This window comes from Leptodactylus fuscus, chromosome 1 (genome assembly GCF_031893055.1).
Source record: "Leptodactylus fuscus isolate aLepFus1 chromosome 1, aLepFus1.hap2, whole genome shotgun sequence".
Taxonomy (NCBI): Eukaryota; Metazoa; Chordata; class Amphibia; order Anura; family Leptodactylidae; genus Leptodactylus; species Leptodactylus fuscus.
Genome location: NC_134265.1, coordinates 236999260 through 237016749, shown reverse-complemented (window position 1 = coordinate 237016749; position 17490 = coordinate 236999260). Strand labels below are relative to the sequence as shown.

At 39.2% G+C, this 17490-nt stretch overlaps 1 protein-coding gene across 1 annotated transcript in view; it reads left to right on the top strand.

Annotated features, from left to right (window-relative positions):
- WDFY3 (WD repeat and FYVE domain containing 3) overlaps window positions 1-17490 on the top strand; it is a 205107-nt gene that overhangs the window by 122561 nt on the left and 65056 nt on the right. The window contains exons 19-31 of the mRNA XM_075284587.1: window positions 17-248; window positions 2905-3005; window positions 3259-3477; window positions 4294-4475; window positions 4798-5029; window positions 5157-5317; window positions 5873-5984; window positions 6410-6600; window positions 9115-9267; window positions 10526-10599; window positions 14648-14809; window positions 14940-15034; window positions 15271-15391. Of these exons, the coding sequence (XP_075140688.1) occupies window positions 17-248; window positions 2905-3005; window positions 3259-3477; window positions 4294-4475; window positions 4798-5029; window positions 5157-5317; window positions 5873-5984; window positions 6410-6600; window positions 9115-9267; window positions 10526-10599; window positions 14648-14809; window positions 14940-15034; window positions 15271-15391 (2035 nt within the window). The remainder of the gene's footprint in view (window positions 1-16; window positions 249-2904; window positions 3006-3258; window positions 3478-4293; window positions 4476-4797; window positions 5030-5156; window positions 5318-5872; window positions 5985-6409; window positions 6601-9114; window positions 9268-10525; window positions 10600-14647; window positions 14810-14939; window positions 15035-15270; window positions 15392-17490) is intronic.

Here is a 17490-nt window from a genome sequence, read left to right as displayed (position 1 = left end):
TCCGTACTGCACACAGGTAGCATGATCATGTCCACAGAGGGCCTGGGATCTGACAGTGTGTTCTGCGTAGGAGAAGACAAGCATTACCGGATAAGTCGCAGCTTGGTAAAATCAGCAGAAGGATGCACCGTGCCCCTGACCAGGGTAAAGTGCCTGGTTTCTATGACAACACCACATGACATTAGGCTTCATGGATCATCAGTCACTCCTGCCTTTGTGGAATTTGACACTTCTCTGGAAGGCTTTGGGTAAAGTTGAATTTTTTATTTTTTTTTTTAAATTTTTTACATATGTTTAATAATTGAATCACTGCAGTAGCTTTTTTCACATTAGCAATTTTAACCAAAAATAGGATCAAACCTTTGTAAGATATTTTATTGTTCATTTGCTTCCCAAATGCAAAATGAAGTAAAATTGTAAATAGTCTTTATTATACATTTCCTGCTATTATGCTGAGTTTCAGTAATTCCTTCACCTAGCTGGCTCTCCTGCTGCTTCTGGATTGGCTAGCGCACTGCTTCTGATTTCTTGAGCTCCGCCTTCCTTCTCTCAGTTTTAGAGAGAGGAGCAGGATGGAGGGAAATAGGTGGTTCATAACAGAGTATGGAGAGGGTGCAAGTCTTTAGAGTTCAGATCACACGGGCTGCACAGTATCATAATGTAGATAGGGAGGAAAAGGCACCCACAATAGGCTTTAGTAAGTGGACGGAGTGATCTGTGTAAAGAGATAAGGGGAAACCCATGGAAGATTCAATAGATGAAGGAATTATATACTTCTCAGCTTCAGTAGTGGAAGAAAGCTGAAGATTAATAGCACAAAACAGAAGAGATTTCTGATGGGATGTGCAAGGGATAAATCGGTACAGGAATAGGTCAACATATGAGATCTAGTAAGAATAGCAGCATCACAAACAAAGCTAACATCCACCATATATTTCTGCACGTGACATTCCAACATGATCAAAATCTGTAACTAGGAGCAGGTTGCAAACTGCATATCTTCCTTTCTGACTCCAATCTGGCCATCAGTATAAAACCCTGGATCAACTTGTCCTTAACAAAATCTAGAAACCATAACCCATGATATTTTGTTTTAGACAACCCCTTTAAAAATCACCATCCATTTACCTGTGAACAGCTTACATTTATTTGCTTCTTTTTTTTTTTTTTTTTTTTAAATAAAACATACACTTTAAATCAAAATATCATGAGCAGTGTCTGACAATGTTGCAGGTGTCTGCTTTCTGAAAAAATATAGATATGAGGAGTTAGTATAATTTTTTAATGTTGCAATTTCGGTTTTATTTGTCCATCTCAACACTTTGAAAATTGCTCTGGCTACCAGAGGTGCAAAATATCCGAAAACCTTTTGAAGCGAAAGGGTTATATGCTGATGCTAGCACTTGGGACCCTGCTTGGGACTCCCCAAATGGAATACCAAACGCATTAAAAAGCGGTTAGCTAAAAAAAAAAAAAAAAAAAAAAAAAAGCACATGGACCCCATAGACTATAATGAGGTCCGTGTGTTTTCCATGCAGTGTCTACATGAATCATGCGGAGAGAAAAGTGCTGCTTGCAGTGATGAAGTTTAAAGTGGAGATCTCATCCATAAACTGTGGGAAAGTATACGCAGTGGACGCAATACAATTTTCAAAATCGTTACGGTTTTGGAAATCACAGAATGTCAATTATATCTATGGAAATGCTGGTGGCGTCCCTGTGGGTATAATTGAAGCAGACAGTCTGCCGCGGAAACTTCTGTGGGCTCTCTGTGGAAAGAGTTGCAGGAAAAAAACGCAATACGTTGCAGCTGTGTTCTTCCTGCAGCTTTTTTGGTAAGTGGGGCCTTAAGTTCAGACTGAATTGGAAATATCTGCACAACAGTTTTTTCTCTATTTTCTGAAAGTCTTAACTCTTGAAAGTTGATATGTGACCCAACTTTGTTTAGTTATTTATATGCAAATCGGTCTTCCCTGATGTAAATAGGAAGACAGTACCTCAGTCATGCAGCCCGCATCAGGGAAAACAGATTTGCATATTCTTCCCATGATCCCTCACAGTGGAGCGTCTATGGCTTAATAAGACTCCACACACCTACATGGTGGTCTCTCCCTAAGGAGTGACAATATCCCCTTAACCCTGTCTAGAATCCTCTCACCTCTGCCAATTCAGTCTTTTCTACGCCAGGCTGAAGAGATCCAAATAGATCGAAACAGCTGTCCTCGGCTGAGAGACTGTACTTGGTAAAATCCCACATCATTGCAGAAAAGGCCTCTGTGGAGGTCAGGCATGATGTTAAAGCGAGCGCCCCCTAGTCAGCTGCATGACTGAGGCACTGTCTTCCTATTTACATCAGGGAAGACAGATTTGCATATTCTTCCCATGATCCCTCACAGTGGAGCGTCTATGGCTTAATAAGACTCCACACACCTACATTGTGGTCTCTCCCTAAGGATTGACAATATCCCCTTAACCTTAGTTATTTATAGCATAAGTAAGTGATGCCGAAACAAAACCACAATTACAAAACTGACAACCACAATTTTGCAAGGGTGCTGTCTTTTAGATTTTCAGATATACTGACTGACCTATATATCTCCATTATGTAGAGCTAGGGATAGGGTCTTACTCCACGTAGCTCTGGCTGTCTGAATAGGTATTATTATTCACTTTATTTCTGGCTTTCTGTCCATGTAAAGAAATCCTAAAATGAACAGAGCTATTGGTTTCATCCTAATAAATGTTTGCAATGTATGGGATGCTGCATTGGTCACTACAGGTTTTATAGACAGACATCTGTAATGTACTGACATAATTTATAGTTAATTTTGCCACCTTACAGAGCTACCTGTTTTTCCGAAATCTTAGAAATGCTTGAATTTCTATGTATTCTCTCTTTAATAGGTGCCTTTTTTTGCCAAGTTTGGCTCCTCATAATGCGCCAAACAGCAATGCAGTTAACACAGGACTTATGGATGGTACAGTGCTGAGTGGCATAGGGACAGGTAATGAATTTTTTGAGCAAGTCATGCTATTGAAAATAGTCATATTACCATGTATAGAGGAAATATTCACTTAATGTCTGCTTATTACATTATATTACTGTTTTGAAGCAGAAACATTACGTAATAAAATAAAAATGTCAAAATGTGATGAAAAGTATTACTATAAAGATTTAATATACACTATTACTATCTCCGATTATATTCCGTAAAGCTTTCCCTTTTTTTTTTTCTTTTTTTTTTTTTTATAACTTAGGAGAACATCTTTTCCCACCACCGTCTGGATTAACATATTCCACATGGTTCTGCATTGAGCATTTCAGTACTCTGCCAAATAATCACCCAGTACGACTACTTACCATTGTCCGACGGGCAAATTCCTCTGAGCAGCACTACGTCTGTCTAGCCATTGTACTTTCTGCAAAGGACAAGTCTTTGATCGTGTCAACAAAGGAAGAGCTACTTCAGAACTATGGTAAATATCAGCTTGAAATCATATCGTAGAAGTGAGATATAGTAGAGCAGCCAAATAAGGCTTTGTTCTCATGTGTATTGTGGCTTCAATGGATCCATGTAGCACCATGGCCTCTTACATGCTGGATTCCAGTGGTGCCCAGCAGAGTCTATAGACCTATCATAGATGGTGTAATATGTATTCCTACCAATATACAGTGCTGTACATGCATCAAATGTGATGGAACAGCCAAATGACTATAGACGTAGTCAAAAGACAGAATGTACTCTTAGTCCATAATTCAGACTGGCCATGAAGGTACAGCAACCTTTTTGAGACAAGGTGCCGATTTTGAAAAAAAAATCAAAGATGAAGTATTCTGTGTGCCATGCCATATTTGTAAGGATGTCAACCCCTACATAAAAGACCTATAACACAAACTAGCAACCAATTAGTCAATTAAAATTACATTTCAGTCCTGACATTTGGGGGGGGGGGGTTAGGATTAATAAGATTAAAATTCCTTCAGATAGGTTGTTATCTGACATCTGCTATAGTGGGTAGTTTTATTCATAGGTTATGGTTATTGATGGAACTTTAGATAGGGTGGTGTAGTGATACAATCTTGGGCCTAGTTTCACCGATACTGTAAAGAACCTTTACAGCATTTTTTAAAGTTATTATCAACTTTCACAACCTCATGGCGCGTTTACGATTTTTTTTCTTAAGTGGTTTATTTTTAATAACGATCTACGTATTTTGTCTTATCATTTGTAAAGTGCTGCAAAATATGTTGGCACTATATAAATAAAAGTGTATTTATTATTTATTCTTAAGTGGATGACTTCGGTGAAGAGTCGTCCTTCTATGAAATCCTGCCTTGCTGTGCCCGATTTCGTTGCAGTGAGCTGATCATGGAAGGTCAGTGGCATCATCTGGTTCTGGTGATGAGTAAAGGCATGTTGAAAAATAGTACGGCCACTCTCTACCTTGATGGACAAGTAGTCAATACCGTAAAGGTAGGTTTGCTTTTTTACATATTTGTTTGGAGAAGTCTAATCTTCATAAAGTATTTGTCTACTTTTACCACATTTCATGGTTAAAACCTACATAAAATATTGAGTAGCTTTGCAAATACAGTAAAGCCTCTTTGAGAGGGCCACTCAATTTTGCATTGAAGAGCGGTCTTCTAGGAGGTTCCTCACAAAGACGATGCTGGCCAGTATGCATTTAATATGGTAGAAGTGAAATCCATAACAAAATGTAGTCTGTTGGTGTATTGGAGAGGTTTTTATAGAACATGTAACTATTCTTTTATTATATTTCTTTTACTCTGTACAGCTCCATTATGTACACAGTACTCCCGGTGGGTCTGGTTCAGCTAATCCACCAGTGGTTAGCACAGTCTATGCATACATAGGCACTCCTCCAGCTCAACGGCAACTCTCTTCCCTTGTTTGGCGCCTGGGACCAACTCACTTTCTGGAGGAAGTCTTGACTGCTGCAAGTGTTGGTGTAATTTATGAACTGGGACCAAATTATGTTGGAAGTTTTCAAGCAGTTTGTTCCCCATGTGAGTTTTTCATGTTTGCTTTGCATCAGAATAATCTAGAATATCAAAGCACACCAAATATGAATGCTGTCCCCATCGGGACCATCCCTTTTTAACTGTGTGGGCATTGTTTTATGTTATATTACAGGCAAGGATTCCAAGTCTGAATCGGGTACCCCGTTGTTAGTATCTTTGGTGCCTGAAGAGAAGGTCTCCTTTGGGTTATATGCACTTTCAGTGTCCGCTCTAACTGTGGCAAGAATAAGAAAAGTCTACAATAAACTGGACAGCAAAGCAATTGCTAAGCAGGTGAGGTTCATCATGGAGCTGTAGTCTGATTGATGTTGTTGGGATAGTTGTTCCTATGCCTAACTAAATAGAATATCAAAAACATTTAGTATTTAGAGGAGCACCATGTAAAATTTCAAATATGGGTGAAGATCCATAGGATCCAGCAGGTGATCCCTCCAATAACAATAAAAAAGAGGCAACACTTCAAAGTAGTGAAAAAGAACGGATGTGAATTTATTCCAAGAAGTAAGTTTCGGTCCTGGGTGTTGGACCTTTCTCAAGCTTTGTTTTTGTATTTAAGACGTAGGATTCATTCCTGGTCATCGACTACCTTTCATGCTATATTTTTCAATGGGGAAAAAAAAAAAAGCCTAAAAAAACCTAAAGAATAGGTGCATAGCCGCATATAAATTAGTGCTGTGTATGATATGATCTATTAATATAAATTAAGGAAAAAGACACATCTGCCGTGTACAGAGCTGCATTGGGCTTCCTAACTTGGGTGGTTATTGAAGACCACTTTGGGAATTAACACCTAATAGTGTGTCACACAAATTTTGTTTGTTTCTTTAGCTGGCCATATCATCTCATGAGAATGCTACCCCGGTGAAGCTTCTGCATAACTCTGCTGGACATTTGAACGGCCCTGCTCGGACAATAGGAGCAGCACTCATTGGATACCTAGGTAACCATTTATTTTATTTGTCGATGATGATGATGATGAGAGATGAGCGAACACTATTCGAAACAGCCATTTCGAATAGCACGCTCCCATAGAAATGAATGGACGTAGCCGGCACGCGGCGGGTTAAGTAGCCGGCTGCCGGCAAAGTCTGCGTGCCGTCCGCTTCCATTCATTTCTATGCGAGCGTGCTATTCGAAACTGCTGTTTCGAATAGTGTTCGCTCATCTCTAATGATGATGATTTGTCTATTTGTCAGGATGACGGTTCCTGTATCACTGTGATTGTTGACAAAACACAAACTTCTTGATCCTTTATCAACCCAAGTGCATTGCATTTTGCTTTTGGAAAAGTAACTAAATTAAACTATGAAGCTGTTTCCTATTTCAGCACAGTTTATAATGAAAATATGGCCTTTGTGTTTTTAGGAGTGAGAACGTTTGTCCCCAAACCTGTGGCCACAACTTTGCAGTATATTGGAGGAGCTGCTGCCATTCTTGGTCTAGTAGCAATGGCATCTGATGTTGAAGGCCTGTATGCTGCGGTCAAGGCACTTGTATGTGTAGTAAAGAGCAATCCACTGGCCAGCAAAGAAATGGAAAGGATTAAAGGTTACCAGGTATGTTGGATAAGGCAAAGTCATCAGACTGATGGCATTGACTATATTGTGGCATTTTCATATGTAGTCATGTGTATGTAGTGCTACATAATAGCATAAACTTCACTTTCAGCGTACAAACCCCTTCAGCAACTGGTGGACAAGCAGTCGGTTTAGCTGACCGCTAACACTTTACTCTTAGGATTATGCTTAGGATTCTGCCATAACACTTCGGGCAGCAGCTTAAGGATCAAATGATATAAAATTTAGCGTGCCCAATCCTTCCTTCATGGTTTTGGAAATCGCAGCATGTCGATTATACCTACGGAAATGCCAGCGTTTCCCTATAGGTATAATTGAAGCAGAGAGTCCGCAGAGGAAACCTCTGCGAACTTTGTGTGAAAAGCGCTGTGGGGAAAAACATGAATCATTGCCTTTTTTTCTTTGTGATGCTGGGCCTTCTCCTAAATAAGGAGTTCATAAATAAAAAAAAACGCTAGTGGTTTTCTTCCAAAAACAGTCCCAAATCTGGCCACAGGCTGTGCCTGATATTACGGTAAATCTCTGGCTCCATTGAAATGAATAAGACAAACTGCAATGCGAGACACAACCAGTTGACTGCTGTGGCAATGTTTCTGTAATAAAGCAGTTATGTCTTTCAAATCCTGGAAAGCGCATTGAACTCCCAGTTTATGCACTGACTAGGCACCATCTTGACATGTCCCAGGGCAGCATAGAGTCTTACTGGTTAGTACTGTTGCCTTACAGAGCTGGAGTTCTAGCTTGGAATCCAATCAAGGACATTATCTGCAAGGAATTTCTCTGTTATCCCTGTATTTCCATGGGGTTCATCCTAGACATACTGATAGGGAATTTAGATAGTGAATCTATATTGGTCAGTCACAAAGAATGTCTGTAAGGCACTGTGGAATAAGTTGGTGCTATACAAACAAGAGAAGTAAGTAATACATCTGTATCATGGACATTTGGTCTTTACTGCACAGAATTACACAGCTATAGAGGACAGTATTACATGGATACAGTGTGGTCCGCTGTACTGGGATTGCCTGAGGCCTCATGCACAACTAGTTTTGATCCACAATTGTGGTAAAAAGACAACACATTCATTTTTATGGGCCCATACACATAGATGCATTTTTTTCATCAGTGTGTCCTTGCCATATACAAGGATCGCCAGTTGTGAAGCAAGTCTTTTCACAGATCTGTGTTTGTGGACAACATACTGACATGTTTTTTTGGGATTAGTATTTGCAGAGAGTAAAAACCACCACAGTCGTGTGCTTGTAGCCTGAGTTATCTGACAGCTGGGAAAGAGTTTAGACCATGCAGGTTGGGAGTATTGCATGTTGCTTGTATTTTACCATTATTAGGCTACAGATCATTGGAGTTAGGCCAAATTAATATACCCTAATTGTTTTATTATATTTTTTTGAATTTCTAGGTGTTGGTTATTGTAGATCTATATCATTTGTAATTTGATGTAATGGGAGACCTCAATGCTGAATGTGGGGTAATGGGGGATGTAATGGACTTATTTATTTTTGTATTTATTTATGGCTTATTTATCTGTTCTGAATGAATTGCATCAAGTTTATATCCCAGGGTATGTGAGGTAAGCATAATGTGTATATATATTTATGAATGAAAATCTTGCTGTCTTTCTGAAAGAGGCAATCCAGTCATCTATAAAATATGAAGAAAGCTTAAAATCAGTTCTTAATAAACATGTAAAGGGCTGTGAAGCAAAGCTGAATACTGCAGACTTGTAGAGATAATTTGTTAATCTAGGGTCTTTTAATCAATAGCATTGTATTAGTTTTGGCGACGCTTTGGGACTCATTTGACATTGAGTGGTAGGAACAGGGATGTCTCTATAATTATTGCAGGAATTGATGACCAGATATAATAGAGCTGAGGCTGAAATAAATACATGTATACTTTGTAGCTTAAGTTAATATTCATTATTAAATGCAAGATTTGCATCTCCCACCAAATATTTTGCTCAAGGCTACTCACATTCATCATACTGTTGACAAGCTTTGTGAATTCTGTCTACACTCATAGGAAAGAAAATTGCTTTTACCAGAACAGAAAGCAGTGTGTCAGTAAAAAGACATGGTCGTTTCAAGGTTGTTGTAATTTTTAGGTTAATTGGGTTCACCTAGTATATCACATAGGAATAGAAGTTGTATTGTGCTGGTATAGTGGTAAGGACTGGCAGACTGGAGCATAGTTATTGTGCTGGATACACGGCAAATCTGAACCTTTGTACATTTGCTGTGTTGGGGGTCTCAAGGCTGTAGGGTGAAAATGGAAACTGTGTTTGCAAAAGAGAAGACTGCATACCTCACCACCCTCTTATCCATGTCTTTTTATTGTCTTTACATACTGCATTTAATCTCGATTCAGTAGCACAATCTGTTAGCGGTGTCGAGTATGTCTTGTAACCACCTGCGTTAAACATAAATGATATGCCCGGATAATATGTATTAATAATAATCTTTCTTTTTCTAGCTGCTTGCAATGTTGCTGAAGAAGAAGAGAGGACTTCTCAATAGCCACATTCTACATCTCACCTTTTCCTTGGTTGGGACAGTAGACAGTGGTCATGAAACATCCATTATACCCAACTCCACTGCTTTCCAAGACCTGCTCTGTGACTTTGAGGTTAGTGGCCACTATGTATGTAAAAGTGGCTATGAAGACCACTTACTTATTCTCTAATTTGCTGTACGGGTAACATTCACAGCCTTGTTTCTGACAGTGCCACATACTTTCAAATGCAGCACCCAATGTGAATGGGGCTGCACACAATGAAGGGCTAAAACTCATATCCATATTATGGACTGTAAAATCTCTTTTAGTTTAGTTACTAGCAATAAGAGTAAATTTTATCAGAGTAAAGTAGTAAAACCAGTGTGTGTATATATATATATATATATATATATATATATATATATATATATATACATATATACATATATACATATATATATATATATATATTGTCAAAAATGGAAGCAAATCCTGCCAAAGTAACACTGTAACATAATAGTCGATAAGGTTGGATACTGACATAAGTCCATCAAATCCAGCCTGTAATCTTATCATTAAAACTAGTTAAACTAGTTAAAACTATTATATTAAAACTAGCTCAAAGCCCAGAACCATATGCCAGTTTTGTCTCCTATATATCTATATCCCTTTAGCCTCTGCTGCGCTGAGACAGATGAGCAAACCTGCCAAATACATTTTAGGGCGGGTTCACACCTGTGCCCGGTTTTCGCTTTGTGGGTTTCCTCCTTCAGCCAATGGGAGACGGAAACCTGGCAATCAGTGTGCGCCCATGAGCGTTTTGTGCTCTCCGCTGCAAAACCGTTTTTGTTTTTTTTTTAACCGGACACAAAGTCCTGCATGTCTGACTTTGTGTCCAGTTAAAGAAAACCGGTTTCGCCGCAGAGACCACAAAACACTCACGGGTGGACATTTTGCAAACCCATTCAATGGTTTGAAAAGTGACTGCCGGTTTCCGTCTTCTGTCCAGTTTCTTGGGAAGAAGATGGAAACCTGAAAGTAGAGACCGGGGCGCACATGTGAACCCGCCTTTAACTAGTCCTGTTTGCTTTTATAAAGGAGCTCCAAGACCTGAGCAACAATCAGTGATAGGTGAACCAAATCAACGAGTAAGGAAATACATTGGATTGTAACTGGGGGAAAACAGCAGCAATTTCAGAATAGATACATGCAGAATGGTGCCACCACTGGAAATTGGGGATGACATGGGAACTATATATTGCAAACATGTATGCTTAAATTTGTCATTATGTTTATATGTCTTGATATTACACTATGTGTTTGTTAAACCAAACTATAGTTTTTGTATTAGAAAGTAGTATTAATTTCATGGCCTTGGTATATATTTTAGGTATGGCTCCATGCCCCTTATGAGCTCCATCTCTCACTGTTTGAACATTTCATTGAGCTTCTCACTGAATCAAGGTAAGGGTCTTTCAGAAATATACCAAATTGTTTCTCCCCTCAAATTGTAATCTTAAATACATATGTGTTGTGTTCGTATCAGTAGAAGCTGCAGTCCCAATGAATCCCATTAAGTTATATTGCGATGCATCAAGGATATTGGGTTCCACCAAGGTATCCACGCAAATGAGCCATCAATACCAAGTTGAACAGAGGATAATAATTTAGAACCAAAGGTTCTGGTTATTATAATGTTGGCAAACTGTAACAAGGCCTCACAACTAGACTGGGCAAACACACCCTGGCATGTCACATAACCAGGATAATAAAGCCAGTGATGTCACAGCAAAATACAAAGTAGCCACAGGGAGTTTACAACATAGGTATAATAAAGAGCTTCATAATTAGGGTTGAGGGATCGGAAAAGATCGGATTCCGATCGGCGATCGAGTAAATTTTGCGATCGGAATTCCCACCTGATCTTTTTCAACGGGATCGAGATCAGAGGTTATCTCAACATAGGCTCAACCCTAAAAGTGACTTTTTCCATAGAGAAGCAATGACTAGGGTTGAGGATCGGGATTGGAAAAGATCGGATTCCGATCCGCGATCGAGCAAATTTCACGATCGAGATCGGCTGGAAAATGATCAGAAATCGGATTTTAAAATCGATCTTGAAATCTCAAGATCGGCTCAACCCTAAACATAATGCAAGTATAATCACACGCATTACAGAAGGGATAAGAAATATGGTGATGTCTCAGCAAAAAACAATGGACCAATTTTATAGCTTAGTACAGGTCTAATTAATACAGCATCATAATAAAAGATTAATGATAAAGTGATATTACTGAACAGTTATAAACTGTGATGACCTAGCTAACAGCTAAGGACCAAAGTGATGTCCCAGAGCAGAAGTAATGGGTATATTGTCATAATACAAGGATAATGCATAAAATCACTGCACAGTTCTGCATGGTTAACCCCTTCCCGCCGATGGCATTTTTTGATTTTCGTTTTTCGTTTTTGACTCCCCTCCTTCTAAACCCCATAACTTTTTTATTTCTCCGCTCCCAGAGTCATATGAGGTCTTAATTTTTGCGGGACAATTTTTTCTTCATGATGCCACCATTAATTATTCTATATAATGTACTGGGAAGCAGGAAAAAAATTCAGAATGGGGTGGATTTGAAGAAAAAATGCATTTCTGCGACTTTCTTACGGGCTTTGGTTTTACGGCGTAAATTTATATGGTTTTATTTACATTTTGACCCCTAAAAAAAATTCCAAAACGGTGTTAAAATTTTTTTTTTCTAAAAGTCGCCATATTCCGACGGCCGTAACTTTTTTATACATAGGTGTACGGGGATGCATAGGGCATCTTTTTTTGCGGGGCCGGGTGTACTTTTTAGATCTACCATTTTCGGCAAATGTTATTGCTTTGATCACTTTTTATTCAAATTTTTATCAGAATTAAAACAGTGAAAAAACGGCGGTTTGGCACTTTTGACTATTTTTCCTGCTACGGCGTTTAGCGAACAGGAAAAATATTTTTATGGATTTGTAGAGCGGGCGATTTCGGACGCGGGGATACCTAACATGTATATGTTTCACAGTTTTTAACTATTATATTTGTTCTAGGGAAAGGGGGGTGATTTGAACTTTTAATACTTTTTATATTTTTTTTATATTTTTTTTTACTTTTTTTTTTTTTTTTCTGCATTTATTAGACCCCCTAGGGGTGTTGAACCCCAGGGGGTCTGATCACTAATACAATGCATTACAATGCTAATGCATTGCAATGCATTGCAAAAAATCATCATCTCTTTTGCAGGCTGCATACACCAGCCTGCAAAAGAGAGAATTTGCAGACCGGCTGGGAGCCTTTAACAAGGCTCCCGGCTGTCATGGCAACGTGACGTCGGCCCTGGAGCATGCTCCAGGAGCCGGCGATCCCTGCCAAAATGGCGGCGCCCATGCGCCGCCAGGAAAATGGCGCCTCCGGCGCCTTTGACAGCAGCGCCGGAGGGGTTAATGCCTCCGATCGGTCCGGGGACCGATCGGAGGCATTAGAGCCGGTTGTCTACTGCTTAAAGCAGTAGACACCCGGCGGCTATGGCGGCCGCCCGGCTCCCGGGCGGTCGCCATAGTTACAGACCCGACACGCGCCGTACTATTACGGCGCATGTCGGGAAGGGGTTAATAAACAGTGATGTCATAGTAACAGGATACACACAGAGTAATACAGTTGTAACGTAATCGGATAATAAAAATGAGTGAATAAATGAGTAGAATTTGTGCTGTTTGTTTTTTTTTCTTTTTCTTTATGCTATGGTTTATGACAATTGATGTACATGGGTTGTTACTTGAGGCTCACAAAGTATTCCATTAAACACACAATAATGTTAACTGCAGAGTGCGGTACTCGCCTTACAATGACAGATAACTTTTTCAGTATTCACTTTTAACTATTCAAATCTCGAAAACATATGCTCATTATTCCCCTTGGTAAATTATTTTAGGGGGCTTCAGGGCTCTGCAAAAAATGTTGTCCAAAAAACAGGCTCTCTACACTTCAAAATCCAAAAATCATGGTTTTCCTTCCCTTTCAACCCCTGCTTTGTGCCCAAACAGCAGTTTATACACCCATATATAACTTTTTGTACCCAGAATAACCTGCTTAAAAGTTCTAAGGTGTGTGTCTTTAAAAATTAAAATTTTTACTTTGCACATTCACTTTTGGATACTAAATACTTAGACTCAAAATTATCACTATACCCCTTGATAATTTTTTTTTTTTTTTAGAGATGCTGTTTTCGAAATGAGGTCACTTTATTGGTACTTCCCACTGCACTGTTACCCTTAGCGGCTCCCATTTAGGTATTCCCATGTGCATCTATTTGCCCTGTATTCAAAAATAGCATTATTTGTCCCATATCGTTGAAAAAAAAAATTACCACAATGCACCAATTAATGTATTTTGGTCTCTTTGCATTCCCCAAAAATAGCAATAAAAAGTGATCAAAAAGACATAAAATAAAAAGTATAACTTGTCCCACAAATCGAGAGCCCTGATAACTCCGTCAAAAAAAGTTATAGGCATCAGATAACTGTGAACCCAGGAAAATCCTTAATTTTCAAAAAGTGACGTTTTATTTGTAAAAACGGTAAAACATAATAAAACCAATATAAATATAGTATTGCTGTAATCATAAGCTGATAGTTCCTTTTGTATGCAAAGTAACTGCCATAAAAGCAAAATGCAAAAAATGATATTTTGTCACATGAACACCCCCCCCCCCCAAAAAAAAAGGTGATAAAAGCTAAACAAAACATTGTATGTACCCCAAAATGGAACCGTTTTAAAGAACAACTTTAACAACATTAATGATAAATGTACAATCTATCTTATGTCCTTTAAAGGGTTATTTTCTTGTAAATTTATTAAATTGCTAACTTCTAAAATTAAAAGATGATGTCGACATAAAGCTCAGGTATGTTAGACAATGTTTATTGCTATGACTATCTGTCTGAAAAGCAGAGAATTTCACGTTTTGAAAATTGGGAATATTTTCAAATTACCACCAAATTCCCTAATATTTTTCAAGTGAATACAAAAACTTCAACCAAAGTTAGCCATTAACATGAACCACAATGTGACACAAAAAAACAATCTCATTCACTTGGGTAAGTTAATGCATCCCAAAGTGATTACCACATAAGGGGGAACGTCTGTTTTCAAAAATGGAGTCTTTAAGTTGTTTTCAGACCATGTCCTTAAAGGGTTAAATAAGATAACTACTCACTGGATTCCCTTCCTCAAGCAACCAACCCTTCCTACCAACCATAGGGTCATTACTCCAGTTTTCCACAAAGTATTGGAAGGAATTTTGGGAAAACTCTTGGTCTTCTAATCTTGGATGTACAGTAGTACTGTATCCTGAACTTGCAATAAAACTAAGGATTGCTGTTTCACTTTCTTCTATGAGACCTCATCTTGTCTATTGCATAGACTTATATGTGAATGTTTACACCTAGAAGAATGAAAAACATTATTGTCTCATTACAGCGAAGCCGCAAAGAATGCAAAACTTATGAGAGAATTCCAGCTAATACCCAAGCTGTTACTGACCCTGCGAGACATGTCTCTGTCACAACCCACTATATCTGCTATCAGCAATGTCTTGAGTTATCTTCTCCAAGGTTTTCCAAACAACAATGACCTACTCAGGTAATATTTTGTTAATGGAATAAAGAAACTTTATTATATACTGAGGTTTTTTTTCTTTCAATTGTCCCTAAAATGCAGTCCACTCCACTGGTGGATAACTTTTGGTAGTAATAATAATTTTTCTTTGAAGGTTTGGACAGTTTATCTCATCCACCCTGCCAACCTTTGCTGTATGCGAGAAGTTTGTTGTGATGGAAGTAAATAATGAGGAGAAGTTAGAGCCAGGTAAGGAGTCCAGTTCTGCTGACTGTAGTCTTATTTTGCTGCAATTTCTTTTCTATGTGGGATACTTGGCTACATAATTACTTGGATGATGGCCAAAGCACGTCTACAGTATAAAACTGTTTGTTTGTTCAGAAGACACTTCAAAGAATGGTTTGTGGCTTGCTGACTTTTCCGGTGTGACCCATTATCTGTCACTGTTATTTAAAAAATGTGTTTTCTGCTTGTTCCCCCACAAGGAACTGAGGATGACTTTGGAGGACTGGTTTCTGCCAATCTTATTCTTTTAAGAAATAGACTATTGGATATGCTGCTTAAACTTCTGTATACTACCAAGGAAAAGACCACCGTTAATCTTCAGTAAGTAGCCTGTGATGGGAGACACTATAGTAGCACTACAGGACAGATATAAAAACTAGTACGAAGTAAAATTTTTGCCCTTGACCTATTTTCCACTTGGCAAACTGTCTTATTTCTACTGGTTATCTAACATTGTCTAGTTGTGGTTTCATCTGCAGTGGATTATATAAGCAAAAAATATTTATATAGTATTTAACCATTGTATGATTTAGACTGTTTTCTTACAGAAGATGTTGGGACTTTAAATATGCTTCCCATTAAGGAGCTCAGGGGTTCCATATTGCTGGGGTCTATGCTGTCTTGTATAGCAGGGACCCAGTGGCTTTGTTCATGATCAGATATGTCTTTGGTCTTGAGCCTTTAACCACTCAAATATAATGGTCAGTTGCGACCGAAACAGTGATGACTTTCGCTTTTTCTTTCTTTGGTAACAGAACGGTCTCCTACAGGCAGATTGTGGAAGTTGTTCCATTACTTTGGCAGCCTGGAACCTTCTGAAGGCTCCCAAGCCTACCACATTAATACAACTATTGAAGCCTACTAGAGATGAGCGAACAGTGTTCTATTGAACTCATGTTCGATCGGATATTAGGCTGTTCGGCATGTTCGAATCGAACACCGCGTGGTAAAGTGCGCCATTACTCGATTCCCCTCCCACCTTCCCTGGCGCCTTTTTTGCTCCAATAACAGTGCAGGGTAGGTGGGACAGGAACTACGACACCGGTGATGTTGAAAAAAGTAGGCAAAACCCATTGGCTGCCGAAAACATGTGACCTCTAATTTAAAAGAACAGCGACGCCCAGCTTCGCGTCATTCTGAGCTTGCAATTCACCGGGGACGGAGGTTTCCGTCCAGTTAGCTAGGGCTTAGATTCTGGGTAGGCAGGGACAGGCTAGGATAGGAAGGAGAAGACAACCAACAGCTCTTATAAGAGCTAAATTCCAGGGAGAAGCTTGTCAGTGTAACGTGGCACTGACGGGCTCAATCGCCGCAACCCAGCTTTCCCAGGATCCTGAATGGAATACACTGACAGTGTATTCCCGTATACCCGATATATACCCCCGATACCCGTTCCAACGGTGTGCCCCCCCACCTTCACCCCAGAAATACACTGCAAGTCCCCTAGCAATAGAATTGGGGCTATATACACCCACTATTTTTGCTACTGCCATATAGTGCCATTGTCTCACTGGGAATTCAAAGAATATATTGGGGTTACAAATACCCTCATTTCTTGCTACTGCCATATAGTGCCAGTTTCTGACTGGTAATTCAAAGAATATATTGGGGTAACGTGCACCCACAATTTTTGCTACTGGTATATAGTGCCATTGTCTGACTGTGAATTCAAAGAATATATTGGGGTTACAAATACCCTCATTTCTTGCTACTGCCATATAGTGCCAGTTTCTGACTGGGAATTCAAAGAATATATTGGGGTAACGTGCACCCACAATTTTTGCTACTGGTATATAGTGCCATTGTCTGACTGGGAATTCAAAGAATATATTGGGGTTACAAATACCCTCATTTCTTGCTACTGCCATATAGTGCCAGTTTCTGACTGGTAATTCAAAGAATATATTGGGGTAACGTGCACCCACAATTTTTGCTACTGGTATATAGTGCCATTGTCTGACTGTGAATTCAAAGAATATATTGGGGTTACAAATACCCTCATTTCTTGCTACTGCCATATAGTGCCAGTTTCTGACTGGTAATTCAAAGAATATATTGGGGTAACGTGCACCCACAATTTTTGCTACTGGTATATAGTGCCATTGTCTGACTGGGAATTCAAAGAATATATTGGGGTTACAAATACCCTCATTTCTTGCTACTGCCATATAGTGCCAGTTTCTGACTGGGAATTCAAAGAATATATTGGGGTAACGTGCACCCACAATTTTTGCTACTGGTATATAGTGCCATTGTCTGACTGGGAATTCAAAGACTATATTGGGGTTACAAATACCCTCATTTCTTGCTACTGCCATATAGTGCCAGTTTCTGACTGGGAATTCAAAATGCGCAAGGCTCCCGGAAAGGGACGTGGACGAGGCCGTGGGCGAGGTCGGGGGAATGGTTCTGGGGAGCAA